At 42.8% G+C, this 19,879-nt stretch overlaps 2 protein-coding genes across 5 annotated transcripts in view; one reads left to right on the top strand and one right to left on the bottom strand.

Annotated features, from left to right (window-relative positions):
* The first annotated feature begins 435 nt into the window (after positions 1–435).
* CRH (corticotropin releasing hormone) lies at positions 436–9,467 on the top strand. 2 transcript variants are annotated; one of them, XM_031441551.2, is made up of 3 exons: positions 436–531; positions 4,780–7,654; positions 8,387–9,467. In XM_031441551.2, the coding sequence occupies exon 3, from the start codon at positions 8,397–8,399 to the stop codon at positions 8,976–8,978; it is 582 nt and encodes a 193-aa protein (XP_031297411.1). In that variant the 5' UTR covers positions 436–531; positions 4,780–7,654; positions 8,387–8,396; the 3' UTR covers positions 8,979–9,467. The 2 variants fall into 2 exon arrangements, with proteins under 2 accessions (XP_031297411.1, XP_064336916.1); XM_064480846.1 differs by lacking the exon at positions 436–531 and having other exon boundaries at positions 4,581–6,196; positions 7,354–7,654.
* A 924-nt stretch (positions 9,468–10,391) lies between these two features.
* Positions 10,392–19,879, bottom strand: part of TRIM55 (tripartite motif containing 55) — a 38,198-nt gene continuing 28,710 nt past the window's right edge. Inside the window, exon 10 of one of the 3 annotated variants that reach the window (XM_010987418.3) lies at positions 10,392–11,375. In XM_010987418.3, coding sequence (XP_010985720.2) covers positions 11,253–11,375 — 123 coding nt within the window. In that variant the 3' untranslated portion in view covers positions 10,392–11,252. The remainder of the gene's footprint in view (positions 11,376–19,879) is intronic. The other 2 variants (XM_010987762.3, XM_010987547.3) reach the window with 2 other exon arrangements.

The raw sequence follows: 19,879 nt of genomic DNA, 5'->3' as shown, positions 1-19,879 counted from the left end.
TGTTTGTGCTTGAAAGGTGTAAACATTAAGAAAAGATGAGAGGAAGCTGCAGGGCTTCAGAAGAAACTGTATCTCAGAATATCGGGTGGAACAGAATGAACGTGGACTTATCAAGGAGATGAGGTCCGGAGGAGGCCTGCCTGCTAGTCTAGGGCTGGCCTCTGGGAAGGCGTGAAGGCAGCTGTACCTATGCTGGTCCCACCCCCTCCGTCTGGATGGGAAAAGGGGAGAATCCTCCAGAGACTGATCCAGGGAGAGAGAGAAGATGAAAAAAAGGGGATTTAAAAAATGTATTATGACTAATTATTTTCTGTTGCCTGACCTTAGAGCCGAGACTAAGGACAGAACAGTAGTGAGGTCCCTCAGGAGCCATTAGTTTGTGGAAAGAAAAATGAATCCTCAGTCAGCCTGGTGTGGTTTGTTATCCAGGTCCCATTTGGAGACTCTAACAAGTCCCTAGCAACCTGTTGGGTAATGAAGGCTCCCACCAGGAAGTGAGGGACTTACTGATCTCAGAATGGAAAAGATAAGGTAAGGATACAAGAATACATACTTAATTAGCAGTGTTTAATTGTTTTTCACTCCTCCTTAAGGTGCAAAATTCCCATTTGAGTGCACCTACTTTCAGCGAAATCAATAAATGATTAGGTTGAGAATAGTAATTTTAATGCTCTAATATCCTTGAATAATCCTTAAGTGAGCAGACATTTATTAAGTAGAGAGACCTCAACCAAACAGATGTTTCTCGAGTCAAATGATGCTGTTCCTAAGTAAAAATGTATCTCTGTTGGAAAAGACAGGGAAGACCCTGAAATGCATATTGCTAAAGTGAAAGAAACCAGTCGAAAAAGTGACATATTGTATGATTCCATCTTTACATCATTCTGGAAAAGGCAAAAGTATAGGGACTGTAAAAAGATCAGTGGTTGCCAAGGGTTAGGAGGAGGGAGCAGGGAAAAGATGAGTAGCTGGAGTGCAGGGACGTTTAGGCCAGTGAAACGCTTCTGTGCAGCACAGTCACAGTGGATACACGGCGTTGTGCATTTGTCAGAACTCGCAGGGTTTACGGCCCAGCGTGAACCCTAGTGTAAACTGTGGCTCTTAGTTACTAATAGGGGGTCGATGTTGGTTCATCAGTTGTAACAAGCGGACCACGCCAGTACGAGATGTTAGTAGTAATGATAATAACAGAGGAAAGCTAAGGGGAGGAGAAGTGGGGCGAGGAAATAGACAGGAATTCCTTGTACTTTCTGCACAATTTTTCTATAAACCTAAAACTTCTCTTAGGAAATAAAGTCTATTAATTAAAAAAAATTTTTAAAGAAATACATACTCATGTAGTGAATCTAGTAGTGTGCCAGAGTGAACTCATACAGGCCTGGGAGAGCAAGTTGTTGAATTTTCAGGACTTCTACAAGCTGATTGTTGAAGCCATTATTAAAAATCACGTTATATAAATTAACAGTTAAGCTCACAATAAATACTCAAAACTCATCAAAAAAATTTTTAAATCGGCTGGATGACTGAAAAAAGCCTTCAGTATTAGAGAAGAAAGACTTATTTATTTCATTAATAAACATGTATTAAGCCTAATGAATACGGGACACAATCCTAGGCTCTGAGGAGCTGAGATTGGCTAGAATGTCACTGTCCACCTAAAACAGCAGCCACACCATTAGCCCAACAGCAATGATGACTGATGTTTATTGAATGCTGTTTATATTCTAGGCCCTGCATTCACTGTCTCATTTTATCCCACAACTGTAAAAGGAACAAATAAAGAAACTTGCATTTTAGAATGATTTGGCAAATAAATAAATTTGGGGAATTTAAATAACTTGTCCAAGGTCACCCAGCTAGGAAGTAATAGAATCAAAACTGTACTGAGGTAATTTGACAGCTGTCATACCCAGAAATTTCACGTGTCCCCACAGGAAGAGGGGCCCAGGTAACATGCTTTATTCTATCTGCAAGGCTGCTTTGGTAGGTTTATTCTTAGTGAATTCTTCGTGTAAAGATATTAGAACAAATTTCATTATAAACAAGAATCAGATGTGGTATTCTGTCTCAAAAAGCTGAATAACTATTTAACTCTAGACATCTATCAGATTATATAATTTGCTTTCTCCTTGCAGGTTAGAAAAATCCCTTCATTGCAATTATTGTTGTTGGTGGGAAGATAAAAGTACATTAATACAAGACAGAACTTTATAGCTATTAAGAATTAAAGTACAAAGAAAAGAAGTTGGAAAATGAAGTGAAGCTCAAATATGTATCTATATTTAACTTAGCATGAATAAGAACATTAAACTTCACTGCAGCTTGAGGCCATTATATCTTTTCCATTATCCTGACAACACTGTTGTTCAGATCACTTCTAAATTTTATGCAAAAGAGAATAATGAATGTGGCAAATCATACAGACCCTTTCTTTCCCACACATGGGTTTCATATAACCGTCTTTTCAAGAGTTCATTGACTTAGTTATGGACCACCTTGAACTGGTATCGCCTTTGTCTTAAGTCAGTCTCCAACAACCAGCAAACACCACGTGTAAGCAAGTGTCCTAAGAGTTACAGATTTCAAAGAAGTGGAAGCCAGCACACAAGCTGGGAGACAAGCACACACACACATGAAAAATTAACAGTAGGTCTCACAATGGAAGCTAACATCACATCTTCCACAAACGGATGACAGATGCCTCAGGACATGAAAAGAGCTTGCAGCAAGGTTCACAAAAGGTCTGTACCCACAGCCAGCAACATCTTTGAAATCCACAGCTCCTGAATATTGGCTGCCTGTCTCTGTCTCTGTCCACCCCTGCTGCTCTCACTGCCTACTCCCTCTTGAGTAATCAAATTTCCCTTTTGAAAAACCCAACATCACCAATTACAATCAGCTTTGTCTGTGAAACTTCTGCCTTTTCACACTCAAAAATGGTCCTCCTTTGCAAGGTGGGCCCACAGATTTCCCTGGGCTCAATTACTGCAGAGAGGAACTCCTTCCTCTGACCAGGAAGTGTGCAAACAGACCATTTCAGCAGCTCCTTGCTGTAAGGTGACCCTTCCCCAGGCAGGTGATCCTCAGAAGCACTGGAATTAGACATCTTCCCATTCCGTGAAACCCCCTCTTCAAGGGTGAAATGTGTCATTTAAAAATTTTCTCCCAGGAGTGGTAAAAGAGTACTCAGTAGCTTTAATCATGGACCTAAATATGGATGGCAAAGAAAGAAAGTGTAGCTGACTCCTCTTAAATGCTTTGGCTTATTGTATCTCCCAGCTAGTCCCACAGCTAACACACTCCGTGGTCAAGTTAAATGTGGGAAATGCTGAAGACTTGAGGATTTACACTGCAGAATAAAAATTTCAGAACACTAGAAAATTCTGCAGTAAAAAATGTTTTTAACTTTTCTTTAAACATCCCCTCATTTTTCTCCCTTTTCTAGCATAGGTAACATTTCTAGGAGGGCTCTTTGGGAAACCTTTCTTTAGAGTCAGGAAACGTTCATGAATATAAATACCTAATTAGGATGCTTGGTTGATGGATTTCTTTCTTATGACCAACTATTGTAAGGTGATTAGTTCCTGCAAATTGCCCTTCATGAAAGAAAGTTCACACATATCCTCTCACTGCCCTCCATCCATTATCTAGAGCCTAAAACAGAAAATTTGATGTATTATGATGTAAATAGAAAGGTCAGTCATGTCTGTTAAGACCAGGGCTTGTTAGAGAAGCAGAAACGTGCCCCTTTTCTGATGCTCTGAGTCATCTGCCTGGGGTCAGTAACTTCCTAACTTCTGGAAAAATAAAGGAACAGGTAACAAAGTCCTTGCCATTTTCTGAGGAAAGGAGAGAGGTCACCCAATGATGATTTCTGGATGCTGAGAGAACTAGTGACTGATGGGGAAGGGGGAGCCCTGCCCCTACCAACCCCTGAACAGTAGTGTGGCCGCCCAGTTAGTGTCTTGGGCTCCTGGAGCTGTCTTGTTCAGCTCCCACCATCACTGGCGTGTGATGCTCATTCTGTAGAGGTCTGGTGGTAATGACACAAAAAAACCATAACTCATTTGTTCATCTTCTTGCCCCTTCAATCTACTCTCCCCACTGCATTCAGAGAGGTCCTTCCGAAGTGCATTCATGTTTACCCCCCCCTTCCTCTGAGACCCTATTGAAATGGTAGTATAAACCCAAAGTGATGAAGAGTACAGGGTAAGGACCATAAGCAGGTGACAGGATTTAATAAACTGAAATAAGGAGAGCAGAAAAAATGAAGCAGTGTCTGGGGAAGCAGCTGTAAAGGGTCTGCAAAGGGTCAGCTGAGGAAGGAGAGCAGAGGACATGGTGTCATTACTGAGGAGAAAGATATGGAAACCATTGCAGACAAAGGGGTAGGCAGCTGCAGAAGGAGCCACCTGCAGAACCCAAGAGAGGCTCAGAACTTGGAAACTCCAAGTATTACAAAAGGCAGGAATGAAAAGGGGGTCAAAAACAGGGAGGATCCTTGAAAATCTGCATAAGGAAGAGTCAACCCCGCTACCGACTTTGTCATCCCACAGGGAGATGTTGAACATTCAAATGTCTACTTGGTAGGCAAAAAGCAAATACTTGCAAAATATATTGTTATTAGCTGAATTGGGTCTTGCCCAACATTTGTATGTCAGAGTTTTGATCCCCAGTACCTCAGAATATGACTGTATTTAGAGACAGGGCCCTTAAAGTGATAATTAAGGTAAAATGAGTTTGTATAGGTGATTAATCCAATACTGGTGTCCTTTTAAGAAAGAAGATTAAGACACAGACATGCACAGAGGAAAGATCATGTGAAGGCACAGGGAGAGGACGGTCCTCTGCAAGCCAAGGAGAGAGGCCTCAGAAGAGATCAACCTTGATGTTGGACTTCTAGCCTCCAGTAGTGTGAGAAAGAAAATTTTTGTTGTTTAAACCACCGAGTCTGTGCACTTTGGTCTCGTAGCCCTAACACATTAATACCTGTATTTTCCTTAATGGAAACTGAACAGTTCCAGAGAAAAGTTCTCTGTAATGTGAAATTTTATGGGTATCTCCTAATGACTGCTTCACTATCTGATCACACAAAAAGGAGGGCTGCTTGGTGACAGGGTCCTTGGCCTTCACAAAGAGTTTCCATTCAGTTTTGCATTGCCTAAAATATGAGAATACAACTCTTCATACATAGTGTTATCTTAAAAGATTTAGGGGAAGTCTCCAACATAAAACAGAGGAACCAAGATAAATACAATTACCAAATCACCTATCCAAAATAGCTAGGGAAGTCACTTAACCTCTCTGGTTCTCATTAAAACCAAATGTCCTCTTCTAAGTCATTTCTCAGTGATTTGATGAGATCTAACTTCTGGCAAAATTGTGGGGAGTTAGCAGCTCCTCCTCCTCCCCCTCCCCCTCCGGGATCTAGGCATTTTGTTCCTCAGCCCTAGTCAGAGCCACTTTGCCTAACCAACTACCTACTGTAGAAAAATCTCACAGTAAGAATAAAACAGTGATGAGAGAGCCAGCCTGGAACAACATCCTCCATATGTCCCAAGAAGAGAGAGATGTGAAGAGATTTGGGGTTAGTCAAAGCCTAGAATATGTTGTATCTTCTCTGGAGAAAGCTCTCAGTCCTCCCCAGCTACACCCATGGTCTTATCCCTTTCCTAGTTCTTCCTGTGTATCCATTTACCTGAATTTCCCCTTCCAAATCTACTGTCACCTCCTTGTTGACATCTAAGCTGAAATATGCCAGTGGGGATAGAGGAGAGTTCATCTCTTACCAACATAAAACAATTTTCTTCTAAAAGCTCAACCAGTTACCATAATAATGATCCATTAACAACTCTGAGCTTCCCCAGAAGACACATTTCTTTCTCTGTTCTCTTATGTCAAAAGTACATTCCATGGAGCAATGTTCCAGTTAGGGGTTGATTAATCTAAAAACTGCCAGAATTTCTCTTTCTACCTTTCTTTGTTTCTAAGAGCAGTTGTGGATTGGTATAGACCCAAAATAGAAGTTGAAATACGCCTTGCATCACTTGTCATGTTAGCTACAAAGGAAACAGCAGAGGTAACCAGAAATGAGGAACAGGAAATTTCTGATAAACAACTCTGCTGGTTATCTAGAAGCTGAATTGAATCATAGACACCAGAGTTTGGAATTGCATTTTGAATTACAGAATTAGAGGTAAGTGCCTCCCACCTATATGATAGTGTCAACTTATTTCAAAATTTGAGTGCGGTTTTGTAGGCATTCCATTCTGTAGTAGTGCTGGAGAGCATTTATTTATCAGGATCCCCTGCAGCACATTTGAATTTGGAAAAGGAAATGATTAAAACAACAATAACAACCTGGGTGCTCCTGAAATGGACACTATCATGGATGTTAATATTTGGAAGTAATATAAATGAGGTTATCTTTTTACGGGCTCAGTATTCATCAGTGAAAACATGCAACTGATGAATTCAGTCCTATAATCAAGCAGTTTAAACCTTTACCAATATAGACTGGGAGGTTAGAATGCATGCTTCTGTCATGGGTTTGCACTGAGTAGACAGATGATGATTGTTTAACTCATGCACCTCTCACTGGTCCTTTCTTTCTCTAATCTGGGAACAGAAAAATCCACAATTAATTTCAGATTCTGAGATCAGAGACAAAGGAGGAACAGTGAGGTTCTGGGAGAACTTAAAATCTTTGCTCTACCCCTGACTGACTCTGGTTTATGCCCCTTCATCGTGAAAATAGCTCTTGCATCATTTTAAAAACTTGAGCAGTGTTTCAAAAGATTTATTGGTCTTGCCTTTTCAGTCTCATAATTCCTTTGTTTGTTCTTGAGAGGAAAAAGCAGATAGAGGCTTAAAAGCTGGATGTCCCTGCACTCCCATCTCCTTGTTCTTTATTCTTATCCAGCCAGAAAGGTGACGGGACACTTTGCCTCTAGCAGAGGGATATTTTCAGATACTGAGTTGCTGCCTGAGACAACTGGTCAGAGAAGTGAGAAGGGAGAGGAAAGGGGAGGATCCAGAGTCACCCCTATAACTGATTGCTGCTTTCCCCACAGGACTGTGTGTTGATAGACCTCCCTTCCCTCGCACTTTCCCCATCCTCTCCCTTCCCATTCACTGTCTCTTTTCTGACCTTTGGTTTGGCCTTTCGTAGTAAGAGGTCAAATCTCTTGGGAAATCTCATTCAAGAATTTTTGTCAATGGACAAGTCATAAGAAGCCCTTCCATTTTAGGGCTCGTTGACGTCACCAAGGAGGCGATAAATATCTGTTGATATAATTGGATGTGAGATTCAGTGTTGAGATAGCAAAAATTCTGCCCCTCGTTCCCTGGCAGGGCCCTATGATTTATGCAGGAGCAGAGGCAGCACGCAATCGAGCTGTCAAGAGAGCGTCAGCTTATTAGGCAAATGCTGCGTGGTTTCTGAAGAGGGTCGACGCTATAAAATCCCACTCCAGGCTCTGGTGTGGAGAAACTCAGAGCCCAAGTCCGTTGAGAGACTGAACAGAAAGAGAAGAGGGAGAGAAAAAGAGAGTGGGAACAAAGAGAAGGGAAGAAAATCCCCTGAAAAAGCCCCGGAGACGTTCCTCTGCAGAGAATCGCAGCGCCTGGCTCACCTGCAGAAGCGCCTCAGAAGGTAGGGAGCGCCTAGACGGAAAGGCGCCTCCAACTTTGCACTGTTTGAGCTGCCACGATGCCGCGCAGCCGGCTGTCCCTAGGCGTGTGTGTGCTTGTGTGTATGTGTATGTGTGCGGACTGTGCCTCAAGATTCCGATAGTAACTGGGCTGTGGCAAAAGCAAACTTAGACGGCTGCTCATCGTACCCGAACTTGCAGTTATTCCTCGCAGGCTGTGTAGACGAGCCCCCAATCCACCCCGATCGCCGAGAGAAGGATACAAGGGCAGGGGTGGAGAACGAGGAGAAGGTGGCAGCAGTTCTCAATCCAGAGGACAACGATGAAATCATCCGGAAAGGGGTGGGGGTTGGGGGAAGTTTTGAGCAGGTGAGATCTTAAATTTGTAGGTCTTTTCTAGAACTCGGGGAATTGTTTTGGGGGATTGTTAGAATGGGGACTCAGGGACCGCCCCCTCGTGAGTCTCGTAAGAGTCTCGGCGAGGGGCTGAGCTTTGGCGCCGAGCCGAGCAGGTGTCCCCTTCCCTGCTCCAGGTCTCTCTCCAACTGTAGAAGTCCCAGTTCGGGCGCTTCAGCACCGCGGACAGCACCCGCCCGAGCCCCAGTGCTGTGTCTGGGGGTGTCCTGTAGGAAGACCCCAGCAAGTGCACCTCCCAGTTGAGCTCAACTCTGACCAACTCTTTCTTTCTCTTTCTTTCTCACAATGCCCTCTGCCCACCTCTGTGCCGCAACTAGCGCCTCTGACATGCGGCTGCCGCTGCTCCTGTCCGCGGGCGTCCTGCTGGTGGCTCTCCTGCCCTGCCCTCCATGCAGGGCCCTCCTCAGCCGGGGGCCCGTCCTGGGGGCCCGGCAGGCTTCGCAGCACCCCCAGCCCCTCGATTTCTTTCAGCCGCCGCCGCAGCCCCAACAGCCCCAGCAGCCGCAGGCTCGGCCCGTCCTGCTCCGCCTGGGGGAGGAATACTTCCTCCGCCTGGGTAACCTAAATAAGAGCCCCGCTGCCCCCTTGTCGCCCGCCTCCTCGCCTCTCGCCGGCAGCCGCCTTTCGCCGGACGAGGTGGCGGCCAACTTTTTCCGCGCGTTGCTGCAGCAGCTGCCGCTGTCCCGGCGCCCGCTCGACAGCCCTGAGCAGCCGGCGGAGCGCGGTGCCGAGAATGCCCTCGGCGGCCGCCAGGAGGCACCGGAGAGGGAGAGGCGATCCGAGGAACCTCCCATCTCGCTGGATCTCACCTTCCACCTCCTCCGAGAAGTCTTGGAAATGGCCAGGGCTGAACAGTTAGCACAGCAAGCTCACAGCAACAGGAAACTGATGGAGATTATTGGGAAGTAAAACGGTGCGTTTGGCCAAAAAGATTCTGCATTTAGCACAAAAAATAAAAATAAAAAATAATACGGTATTCTGTACCATAGCGTTGCTCTGATACCATTTGTTTATTTTTATATAGCTTGAGACGCCCACACTCCTTAAGTAGCATGCACAAAGTATATTCACCTGCAGTAACAGCAACATGGCGTAATTTGTATTGTCTACTTTTAGTTTCTATTTCCAGGTGTCTTTAACGGTGTTTTAAAGAGAGTATAGACCCAGGGGGAAACATTTTGAAGAAGGAGACAAGTCACCCCGTTGATCTGGTTGTGGTCTGAGCCAACGAGATTGTCATTCTCTTGGGTGGGTGAGAAAAAGAGCTGTCAGCTCTTTGAATCAACTTTTCCTTGTAAATGTTTCCGTAATAAAACATCTTTCCTCTTGGTCAATGTGGGTGTGTAAGAGAATGTTGAATATTTATATTTCTAATAAAAGCTGCAAAGGTAATCATGACTTTATTTTTCCTCTTCATTGCTCACAGGGGAATAGTCTGAGCTCCTCACTTCCTCCAAATTGACTTCAGCACAAGAAAAAAACAAAACTCCTTGCATTTTATTTTCTACTAAAAACACAAACATATGTCAGTGCCTCACACAGATCTTACAACCACCTTGAACTCACCTCTGTACTCAGATTGCTCCTCTGAGGATGAGTTTAAAAATTTGAAAAGTTGTGTCTAGCTCTAAGGCTCAGTAATTCTATAAATGGAAGATTCATTCATAATGGAAGTAACATTTAACCCTGATTAACTATAAGACATGAAATAATTGGGGAGGGTGGGAAAGGAGGTAAGGAAAAGAGAAGGGTTGAGGCAAAGCTTTCCTCCAATTATAGGGCCAGAATTCTGCATTGGTGTTTTGTTTTGTTTTCCTATAAGAAAGGCTTTATCAAACTATTACTTTGGTACCATTAATTTTTTTCTAAGCTATTTTCCACTGCTGACTTCTAATAGGGGAAACTTGATAGCCTCTCCACTTAAAAGAACTAAAAGTAGTTGCTATAAAATGGCCCTCAGGAATATTTTTCTTATACAGCTTATTTTGACTTTAATAACTTCACAAACACCTCCTTTATGTCTATGCCAGCCCTAATTACTTTAATTCTTAGAAATATATACTATCGCTATGCACTTCTAAAATCTAACAGCACACATATTTAGTTGTACCAATTAGTTTAGTTATAACTTAAAAATTCAATCAAATGTTTAATACTTCAAAGTTAATCTGGATGTATGAAGATGCTTCTTCCATTGGGACCCTTTGAATTCGCTTGACTAACAGATTAATAAGATGATAGGAAACACAATAAATCATTGTAAGACTAAGTTGTTAAAAACAGTATTTATTTAAGAGTTCATACAGAGTAAAGTTATACTTATGTTTTGAAGAGCATTATGGTGGGACAAATAAAACATGGTTTAAATATATATGTACATGTATAATGTGTGCTGTGTGTGAATATATATATATATATATATATATTTAAATACATGCAGTTCCACAGTTCAGCAGATTGGTGCCTCAGTGGATACATGAGAAAGCAGACAGTTTCTATTGAAAAGTCTTTTTCCATTAAAGTGCCTGATATCTGTGTATCTAAAACCAAGATTAGAAAAATGTCAAAAAATGTCCTAGGCCTTTAGCCTTCTGGACATTGTCCAAGTGTCACCAGAGTCAAAGAACATTTCTGGACATCCATCCAGCGACATCTATTATGGAAAAGAGGAAACCTCTGTGAAACATTTCATACCTTTGGTCAATGATTTATCTCTTGTCCATATATTGATAAATCGGTCACTTCTGAATTAACACTGAATTTCACTGCCCACCTGCATTGTTAAAGAGGAAAGAGAATACGAACTACTACGATGTCATAACAAAAGCTGGTGCCTGTTAGAGACGAGAGTGTAGTGCCCACTTTTTTCAACACTTGCCACTTGTTAGTGACGCATGCACACACGTACCACACCTACACACCCTTCAAAATGTTTCCCACACAATCAATGATTTGCGTAAGATCAGGTTTCTTTTTTTTCCAATCCTTTCTGCAACTATTTTCTCAAAGCATTGTTTTCCCTCAATGTGTTAGATAAGTCATCTGGAATTTAAGGGTATTTTTTGTAGAAATCCTGTTCAGAGGTCCCTTTCATCATCTGCGTGATTTTAGTTTCATGTAGGTTCCCTACTGCCTGCATACATCTCAGCCAGGCAGACAGAGGGGCAGCAGCTGGAATGAACATCATTCATTCAGGGAGTTCAACCAGGAAAAGGAGAAGACATGGCGAGCTGGCTCAGAATCAGCTCCACTCCCACTCCCTGAAGCCGCAGGCTGTCCCTGGAGAGGCGGGTCCTCAAAACCAGTCTGCAACAGAAGAAAATCTGTGTCAGAGGAAGAAGAGGCTAGTCCTTTTTGAATTGGCCCAGCCACTTTTCTACTGAGGAGAAAGGATAATAATAATTATATAGGACATAATTATTATTAGGGATGGAAAGCAAGCTCGGGTTATCTTGGCCATGGCCAAGAGCCATGAAAGGAATTCACACTCATGACCCCAAAAGGGGCAACAGTAACGCATGCAGTAGAGGAACGTTCTTGGGAAAGAGTCCAGGCTATTCTACTGTTCTTTTAAAGTCCACCTGGATATGATTTACTGAGGTGAAAGTCACATTAAAGCTAATCAAATCTGGGTTTAGAAAAGTCTACAAAATAAAATCCTAATTTAAATGACTTTGCTACACCACATGATGTATTATAATCACTCCACTGCTAAAATCAGAATTTCTACTAGGATGTGAAAAATACATATATATATATATATATATGTAATTTTTGCACAAATGCAGGCATAGTTTGAGCAAATCATGAATAAAAGGACTTTTTTTTCCCTCTAGGCAATAAAATCTAATAACATCAACATCTCTAAAGGGATATCTTTTATAGATACCAGACAGATACAAGTTATGATTTTTGAAGTAACTGATCAAAATCTAAGCTCATAAGTGAAATGTATTTATGCTTTGAGTCTAAATAACAATAACTTCGTGGAATGAGAGACAGTCATAGACAAGTCTTGCTGAAATTCAATTTGCTGTATAAACTCAAACTCCTTACATTAAAGGTACCAGACAAACACAGTTCTTCCTAGGAGAACTGCCAAACACAGACTAACATATTCTGCTGACTTCACTGGCAAAGCTCCCCCCACCGGATTAGGATGCCACTGATGTCAAAGCAATGAGGTATGCACGTGCATTCAACCCAGAAAGCCCAGGCTGGTTTTATGAAGCCGCTATTCTAATGGACAACACCTGCCACAGGCAAAGCAGAACTTTGGTGAGTACGTCGTTCTGTTGCCACTCAAAACAGTTTCAAGTGAAAAATGAGGGCTTGTCCTGCACTTTACCAGATTTTACCCTAATTGGTATTTTGGGGTAATGCTTCAAGTTTAGTAAAATTATCCCAAGTTCTTATGGCTTTGGGATTATCCTTCCTTCTGCCATGTTTCTCCCTGATGGCAAATTAAGAAGGGTCATGGACTCATATTAGCCACAGTAGAGTAAAAAAGCACGTCACTTTCTATTAAGGAGTGGTTAAGACGTAAGTGTGACTGGGATTTTTTTTTAAAGGCTGTTATTATATTCTGTTGGTATTAGGTGAGCTACCTCTTTGTCCTTGAAGTTGAGGTGGCATAAACATCCTGACAGAGCCCTGTGCCTATTTATGCACATCGAACTCTCCTTTCCTCCATCATAGTCACCTTAATCTCAAGAATCCTAAAAATAAATAAATAAATAAATAAAAAGCAAGTGATCTGGGCATATCATTAACATCTCAAGTACCTTTTTTCTAACTGTTCTGTATGGGTGAATAGTGAATTCTGCCTATGGACCGTCAGGGTTCATTTTGAAGCTTCTTTTCCTTGAAGGCAATTTCTAATCTGGAGGACATTTCCCTGACAGTTGTTCCAAATATCTAAAGGGTTAAACTAGTTGGGTAAGGTATTTTCTACGGAGGAATAGGGTCTTTGTGACACTGCTGGTGGCTTACAAATCATTGGGACTGCTTTTGGAATCTGTATATATTTCTTTGTTTTTCTGTACTCGAGATTGAAGTCTATCTTCCATTTAAAATGTTTCAGCTGTTAATACCCGTAAGCCTTCAAAACTTGGTATGAAATAGTTTGGATTCGCCACTTTTATACCCCCATGTTTTCTGTCAGTTATTAGATTTTCCACTAAACAATATGAACCAATGCTACCTTTCAGGGAAGAAAGGCTGGTGCCAGAGTGGGACCAAGAGCAGAGAATATCCTGAGTGTCTGTAGGTGATAACACTGTCTCGTTGGTCTTGTGTATGTAAACGAGACCCCTCAATCATCTCAGCAAGGAAGTTTTGTGCAAAGAGGCTTAGCCTGGTTTTGGATCCCAGACCAACAATTTATTAGCTGTATGCCTCGGAAAAGTCACTTAACTTCTCTGAGCCGTAGTTCTCTCTTTTGTGAAACAGAGATGAAACCCTATCTCACAAGGTCGTTGTAAGGACTGAGTGAATAAAGTAATACACCGAAAGCACTTTGCACATGTCTCGCTTATATTAAGTGCTTCATAAATGTCCATTTCTTTCCTTCCTTCCTTCCTTCCTTCCTTCCTTCCTTCCTTCCTTCCTTCCTTCCTTCCATCTCATATCAGTGAAGAGGTGCTTCTGCCAGGCAGAATCACTGGGGCCTATTTCTACAAGGAGGAACTGTATACAAGAGCCACAACCCCCAGTAAAGAAAGACGATTGTATTTGTGATGCTTATCTTTCCAGAACCGGACACCGTTTGTATGTCTTAGTTCCTCTGGCATGTTATAACCATGGTTATCCATCACCCATTCCAGGGTGTCTCCAAGTAACCCAACTTTATATATGGCTCTCTCATAAAGGAAGAATGAGGTAAAGCTTTAGAAACCTTTCTATAAGCACAGCCCATTAAATCATAAGCGGACGTTTTCCCTACAGCCTCCCTCAAGTGGAACTGTATATATGTTTTCCTTTGAATAGTTTTCCAAATGTTGGCTCGCCTTCATCACACGAAGTCCTGTTCTTTGGGAATAATAATGTCCGACGAAGCTGAATACAGGGCAGAGAATGAGAAGTACTGATCTCCTCTACCTGCTTATGAGCTTGTCCTGCATTCCAGTTTAGTCTGAGGTGTAGGAAAAGGTGAAGAGAGGACTGTTAGTCCCAGATTATTTCTAAATTTTACAGATTTTCCTCAGGTGACAAAACAAATGAACTAACTTACAACCATCATTTAATACTGCTCTAGCGGCATGGGGCTTCAGATAATTTGAGAAATATGAGTTTTAGACATAAAATAGAACCAGGAAATGGAACATGGAGGCAGAATTTTCCATATCAGTGGTGAGATCCAGTTCAGTTAAGATCCACAGAAGACCAGCAGAAGGGAGAAATAGACCTTTACTTAAAGAAAAGATGAACTTGACCAGGAATGCTGGGTATTCATGAGCCAAACTCACTCAGAAACACACAATCTTTTATTTTCCTTTGATTTCTTTCCTGTTACTATCAAATGTCTTTTGAAAGGGAAAACTTAATGTCAGATTTTGGCCCTAGGGTATCTTTTCCCTGCACAGAAGAGCAGGGTGATGAGAGGTGCTTCTACCCAGAGCTGAGTGATGTGCAGGCATCATCTTTGGCAAGCTGCATCATCTAGAACCATTTCTTGGTGCTGGGGGTTAAGGAGCATGTATTCTGCCCATGGCTTGTGGACATCTGTCTCTGTGTGCAGGACAGCTCCAGGTTACAGCCAGTGTTTGCTTGGCCTGAACTGTGTGGCTGCATGGTATTTTGAAAAAGACTTGAATTAGTTGCAAACATTAAAAAATCAGGAGCAAGGATGTGGAGAAACAGAAACTCTTGTGCACTGTTGGTGGGAATGTAAAATGTTATAAAATAGTATCGTGGTTCCTAAAAAAATTAAACATAGAATTACCATATGATCAGCAATTCTATTTTAGGAGTGTATACCCACAAAAATTGCAGGCAGGAACTCACACGGATATTTGCACACCCATGTTTACAACAGCACTGTTGACAAGCCTAGGAGGCGAAAGCAATGCATGTGCCCATCAGTGGATGACTATAATGCGGTGTACACATGTAATGGAATATTACTCACTCTTAAACAGGAAGGAAATTTTGACACAGGCTACAATATGGATGAACCTTAAGGACACTAGGCTGAGCGAAATAAGCCAGTCACAAAAAGACAAATACAGTATGATTCCACTTACATGAGGTGTCTAGAGCTGTCAAATTCATAGAAACAGAAAGTAGAATGGTCGTTGCCAAGGGCTGGGGGGAGGGGCAATGGGAAGATGTTGTTTGGTGGGTGATGGGTATAGTTTCCGTTCTGCAAGATGAAAAAGTTCCAGAGATGGATGGCATAACAGTGGGAATTTACTTAATGCTTCTGAATTTACAAGTAGTTAAGATGGTCATTTTTATGTTAGGTATTTTTTACCACAATTAAAAAATTTTTTTAAATTGGGAGATTTCACATTAAAATCTGGATTTGCACGTCCTCTTGCCAAAGCAGAAACTGAGTAACCCAGAACCTGCCAAGCAGCGCTGTCCCTCTGGGCTGGGATGTGCCCCCCACCCTCCGCTGCTTTCCACAGTGCCCACCCCTCCCCTTGGCCTCCCCCACTTCAAGGCTGGTTTCCATGACCATTTATCACTGTGCTTGGACAGTTGCTATGCTCAGAGGAAAGAGGAAAACAAAGAATATCATGTATTTATGTTTCCATCAACATTTCCCCTCACCTGGCCTGCTTTTTCCTTAATGTCACCTTCTTGGTCTATAAAGGCACACAAGCTTGTTGCTCTTAATAAAAGGTTCATTTTTAGTAGGAAAGTGTCAAAGAAAAGAGAGTAAAATTCTCAACAGAGTCTGGCTTGATTTTTGTGCTTAATGTGATGAATTAAAAAAAAAAAAGCCAATGTGCTTCTTGTGGTGAGATTCTTGACAAAGCGTGAAACTGCCTTCAGTGTTTAACTGAGGCCAGATGCGCCCCTGGGCGCTTAGCATCGGGGCTCTACCTGGGTGCAGTTTGGGAGGAAATTCTCTTGTTTTGGTGTTGGGGGTGATACCAGTAGCCCCTTTACCTCAGTGCAGCTCGGCCCACTTAATTCACTGACTGAACAAAACTCAGCAGACGCTTCCCTGATACTCAACCCTGCATATGTCGGGGTAGCCACGTTTATGAGGGGAATTATTTTTTGCTGGCCTAAAATAAAAGCGTGAGCTCTGCCAGTAACCAGTGCCCTTGGGCTGCCTCCTCCCAGGGCCTCCTTAAGGTGCCAGCCTCAGCCCTTCCCCAAGTGATGATTCTCTACAACACCCATGATGCCCATCATTAAAATGTACCTGTCCTGCGTTCCCGTCCCTCAGGCTTCTCCAAGTGACAGACATTGATCTGAGAAGCTGAGTTGTCACTAAGACCTGAATGGATGATGATGGCTTAATGCACACCCCTGCCAGGTAGCACTTGACCTAGACGTGGCCATGCCTCACCCTGAGGGATGACTACTGTGGACACGTCAGCTACTATGCCAGGCACGGAAGGGGCCGCTGGGGGCAGTGTGGAAATTTGGGTCCAGGCCCCAACACTTGGGCCCCTCATTCCTCTGCTGCCACAAACGCCAATCCCAAATTCAACCTGACAGAAGGATCTGGTTACCCTTGCATGTTAAATGCCAGTCTTTCTAGGTCAATGCCAAAGAACCCCTGCCCATCTACAGTGAAATCCATTTGCCTTAAAGGAATGTGGACAGGAGGGGTGAGGCTGGACATGAGGTTGCTGAGTGGATAACCGCCAGCATCTATCCTGCACCTGCTAGGCTGCATCAGAGAGTCAAAGCCAGATGCTGGAAACAGGTGTGAGCTGGAATGCTGAGGCCATGTTCAGAATGTTTATTCGGAAAGACTAAACCCAAGCATTGGCCTGCCCCCGACATAGCATTCCGGAAGTCCAGGCCCTTGGAGAGTGTAAGCATTGTGGACTCCAGACTGGAAGAAAGTGTGCAGCCAAGAACCTAGGCCAGTCATCAATGCCTGAGAAGTAACTGGGCTGTGGTCTGGGACTCACAGCCAAGGGTCTAAGCCCTGGAAGTCGGCTGGGCAGGCTTATCACAGGCATTTCTTTCACAGGAATGCAGTCATTTCTGCTCAGAGCAGAGCACCCCGGTCCGTTAGGGCTGCAGCAGAGCTGTGAAAACCCAGTAGGCTTTCTGCGAATGCTTGAGGGGGAATAGAAGAGGTCCCCCCTCCCAATGAACCCTGGAGGGTGAACTTTCACTAAAGAGCATTTTTCCCCCTTGGGGGAGCATACAGCTGCACACACAGAGGGATGGAGGGACGGATGAAGGGAGTTGATTCAGAGGCTTCGTTGCTATTAGCTGCTTCCCTCTTGCTAAGGGAAGATCAGAAACCAGGCTTATGAAACAAGAAATTAAACTCACTTGCTTTTTCTTAACTTGGAGGAACATGTATAGTGTATTCTCTTTGGTCTGTTTCAAACAACAGTTTGGTCTGGGACTTGATGGGGTCAGGTGGGGAGCAGGAAGGAGAAATGAAAATGTATCATAGTTTTGGCAAAAACTTAGAGCTAACCTTCTTCTCAGGTGTGGACCCAACACTGTGTGTCCAGTACAGAGTGTGTGTGTTCTCAGCCTTTCTGAGGAGAATTAAATTACAAAATACTGCTAATTAGATCATTAATTACTCACAGACAGGACTTCTTTACTTTGTGTTAGGTGAACAGGCCAACAGGTTTTTCTCAAGAGCCACGGGATGCCGATGGCATAGTAACACCCAGTTTATGGATGAGAAAACCTGGGACAGTTGAGGAACTGGCTCAAAGTAACTCTGAGGATAAAGTACTGAGGGTTGTTAATAGTGACCACAAACCCAAAGAGAAAAAGGCAGCCATTGCTGCTGAGCATATGAGACTCAGGGGATGGGCCAACTCCACCACCGGGAGTCAGAGAGAGGGAGGCAGGTTGGTCAGCAGCATGGGGTGCAGCTGAAGGCTAGGAGTGCTCTCATTTGCAATGGACAGTCACATCACTGCAAGCAGTGGAGGCCTAGAAAAAACCTCTCTGTGCCAATGCTTCATGAGTGGCGAGTCCAAGCAGGGGAGCCCTTGGTCACACTGTTTTTGCTTCAGTCACATCAACCCAAGGAGAGTGGGGATTCACTCACTTTTCCTAGATGCAGGCGTGGCCTCCACTATCCTGCAGGCACATGCTCCTTGGTGGAGGACAAGGGGTCACTGGGCACCACTCTCCCAGCTGCTCTGAGATCTTGAGCAAGTCACTCATCCTCTATGATCTGCCACTAAAAAAATGGGGAAGTTTGACAAGGCCTACTGCCCAGGGCTGTTGTGAGGCTTAAATGAGAATCTTTATGAAAGACTCTGTACAGGATAAAGCGACATACACACATTAGTCACAGCCATGGCCACGTGGCACTGGGTGTCCAGATGTATGAACACAATGGTGAATTAGTTCTTTGCTTTGTTGGTTGTAGAGGGGAAAAGGCATTTTGTGGAAATCACTGAGATACATAAATAAAGGCAGGAAATAAAACCACAGGATGTACAACACTAATAAGCATCTTAGGTTAAATCAGAATAATAAACAACTTAAAAATACAGGAAGCAAAACTCAACTAGCTGTGTCATAACAGCTCCCCCAGAGAGATCTCCCCGGGCCTGTGTTACTGTTTTCATGGAATCGTAGAGCTGTAGGCACAGGTTGCCAGGAGAAATGGGGTCATTACACTGCTCACACACAATTCACACTACATCTCCTTGTTTAAAATGGATACATCCATTGTCGCTTCCTATTAAAGTGACTAAGGAAGCCATTTGATCCTGAGAAATACAGCCTACAGTGTTAGTATAGATTTTTTTTTTTCTGGCCTTTCTAGAAAAGCCCCCAAATTGACAACTATTAGGTTGTCACTTTCCTAGCAGGAAAAAAAGCCCAGCAAGAGAAAATTGCATTTGTTGGATACAATTGAAAAAGCATTAACAATATGATAGTCTTATCAAAAACTTACTTCTTTTTAAAAAACTTTACTCTCTTCCAAATTTTTTTCCATGTAAAAATGCCTGCATTTCATTATCAGAACCTCTTGTAACTTCTAGGACTATTAAGTCCTGGACAACGTTATGCAGTAAATGCAAGCCAGTCCTGAGTGCTGATCAGTTTTCTATTTTTACCAAGTGAAATTCCGTCACAGTCAGGGAGCCTGGCTTATCAGCGATTCGATTCATAAGCTTGAATCTCCTAATTTGTAAAACACAAGCAGTTGCTCTCAGTAGGGATTTCTGTTTGAAAATAATTTGACACCCAGAATCCCTCAATTAAATTTAGAGAACATAGCTAAATTTTCATTCATTTCAGTTTGTTTTGGAAAATTAAATAGATCATTTCAAAGAACACAGGACCTATAGTCACACTCATGGGAAATCATATTCTTGGTTTCTTGCTTTTTTTTTTTTTTTTTAAACGTTCTGTGATACCTTGTGAAATTAATCTCGCTCAGAAAAGAAGTTTTCCAGGCCTATAGTCTCAGGCACCTCTCACCTCTTGGTCCCTGGTGGCAGCTGGAGTTGCTATTTGCCCTGGAAATCAGAGTGAATGATTTGGTCTCAAAGGTCATTTGCATGAAAATTATTTTATCTTTTTGAGTGTGACACTTTGTGGGGACCCAGGGCTGAGAAATTTGATAAGGTCTCGGGTCTGGGGACACATATATTAGTTTCTGAGAGTCTAGGAAATAAACCCTG

Source organism: Camelus dromedarius, chromosome 30, assembly GCF_036321535.1.
Source record: "Camelus dromedarius isolate mCamDro1 chromosome 30, mCamDro1.pat, whole genome shotgun sequence".
Classification (NCBI taxonomy): domain Eukaryota; kingdom Metazoa; phylum Chordata; class Mammalia; order Artiodactyla; family Camelidae; genus Camelus; species Camelus dromedarius.
The sequence above is the reverse complement of the archived record's forward strand: the minus strand, read 5'-3'. Positions and strand labels throughout refer to the sequence as shown.

Excerpts from the sequence above, each read along its gene's own strand:
- CRH (XM_031441551.2), top strand. The coding sequence starts at position 8,397 with ATGCGGCTGCCGCTGCTCCTGTCCGCGGGCGTCCTGCTGGTGGCTCTC.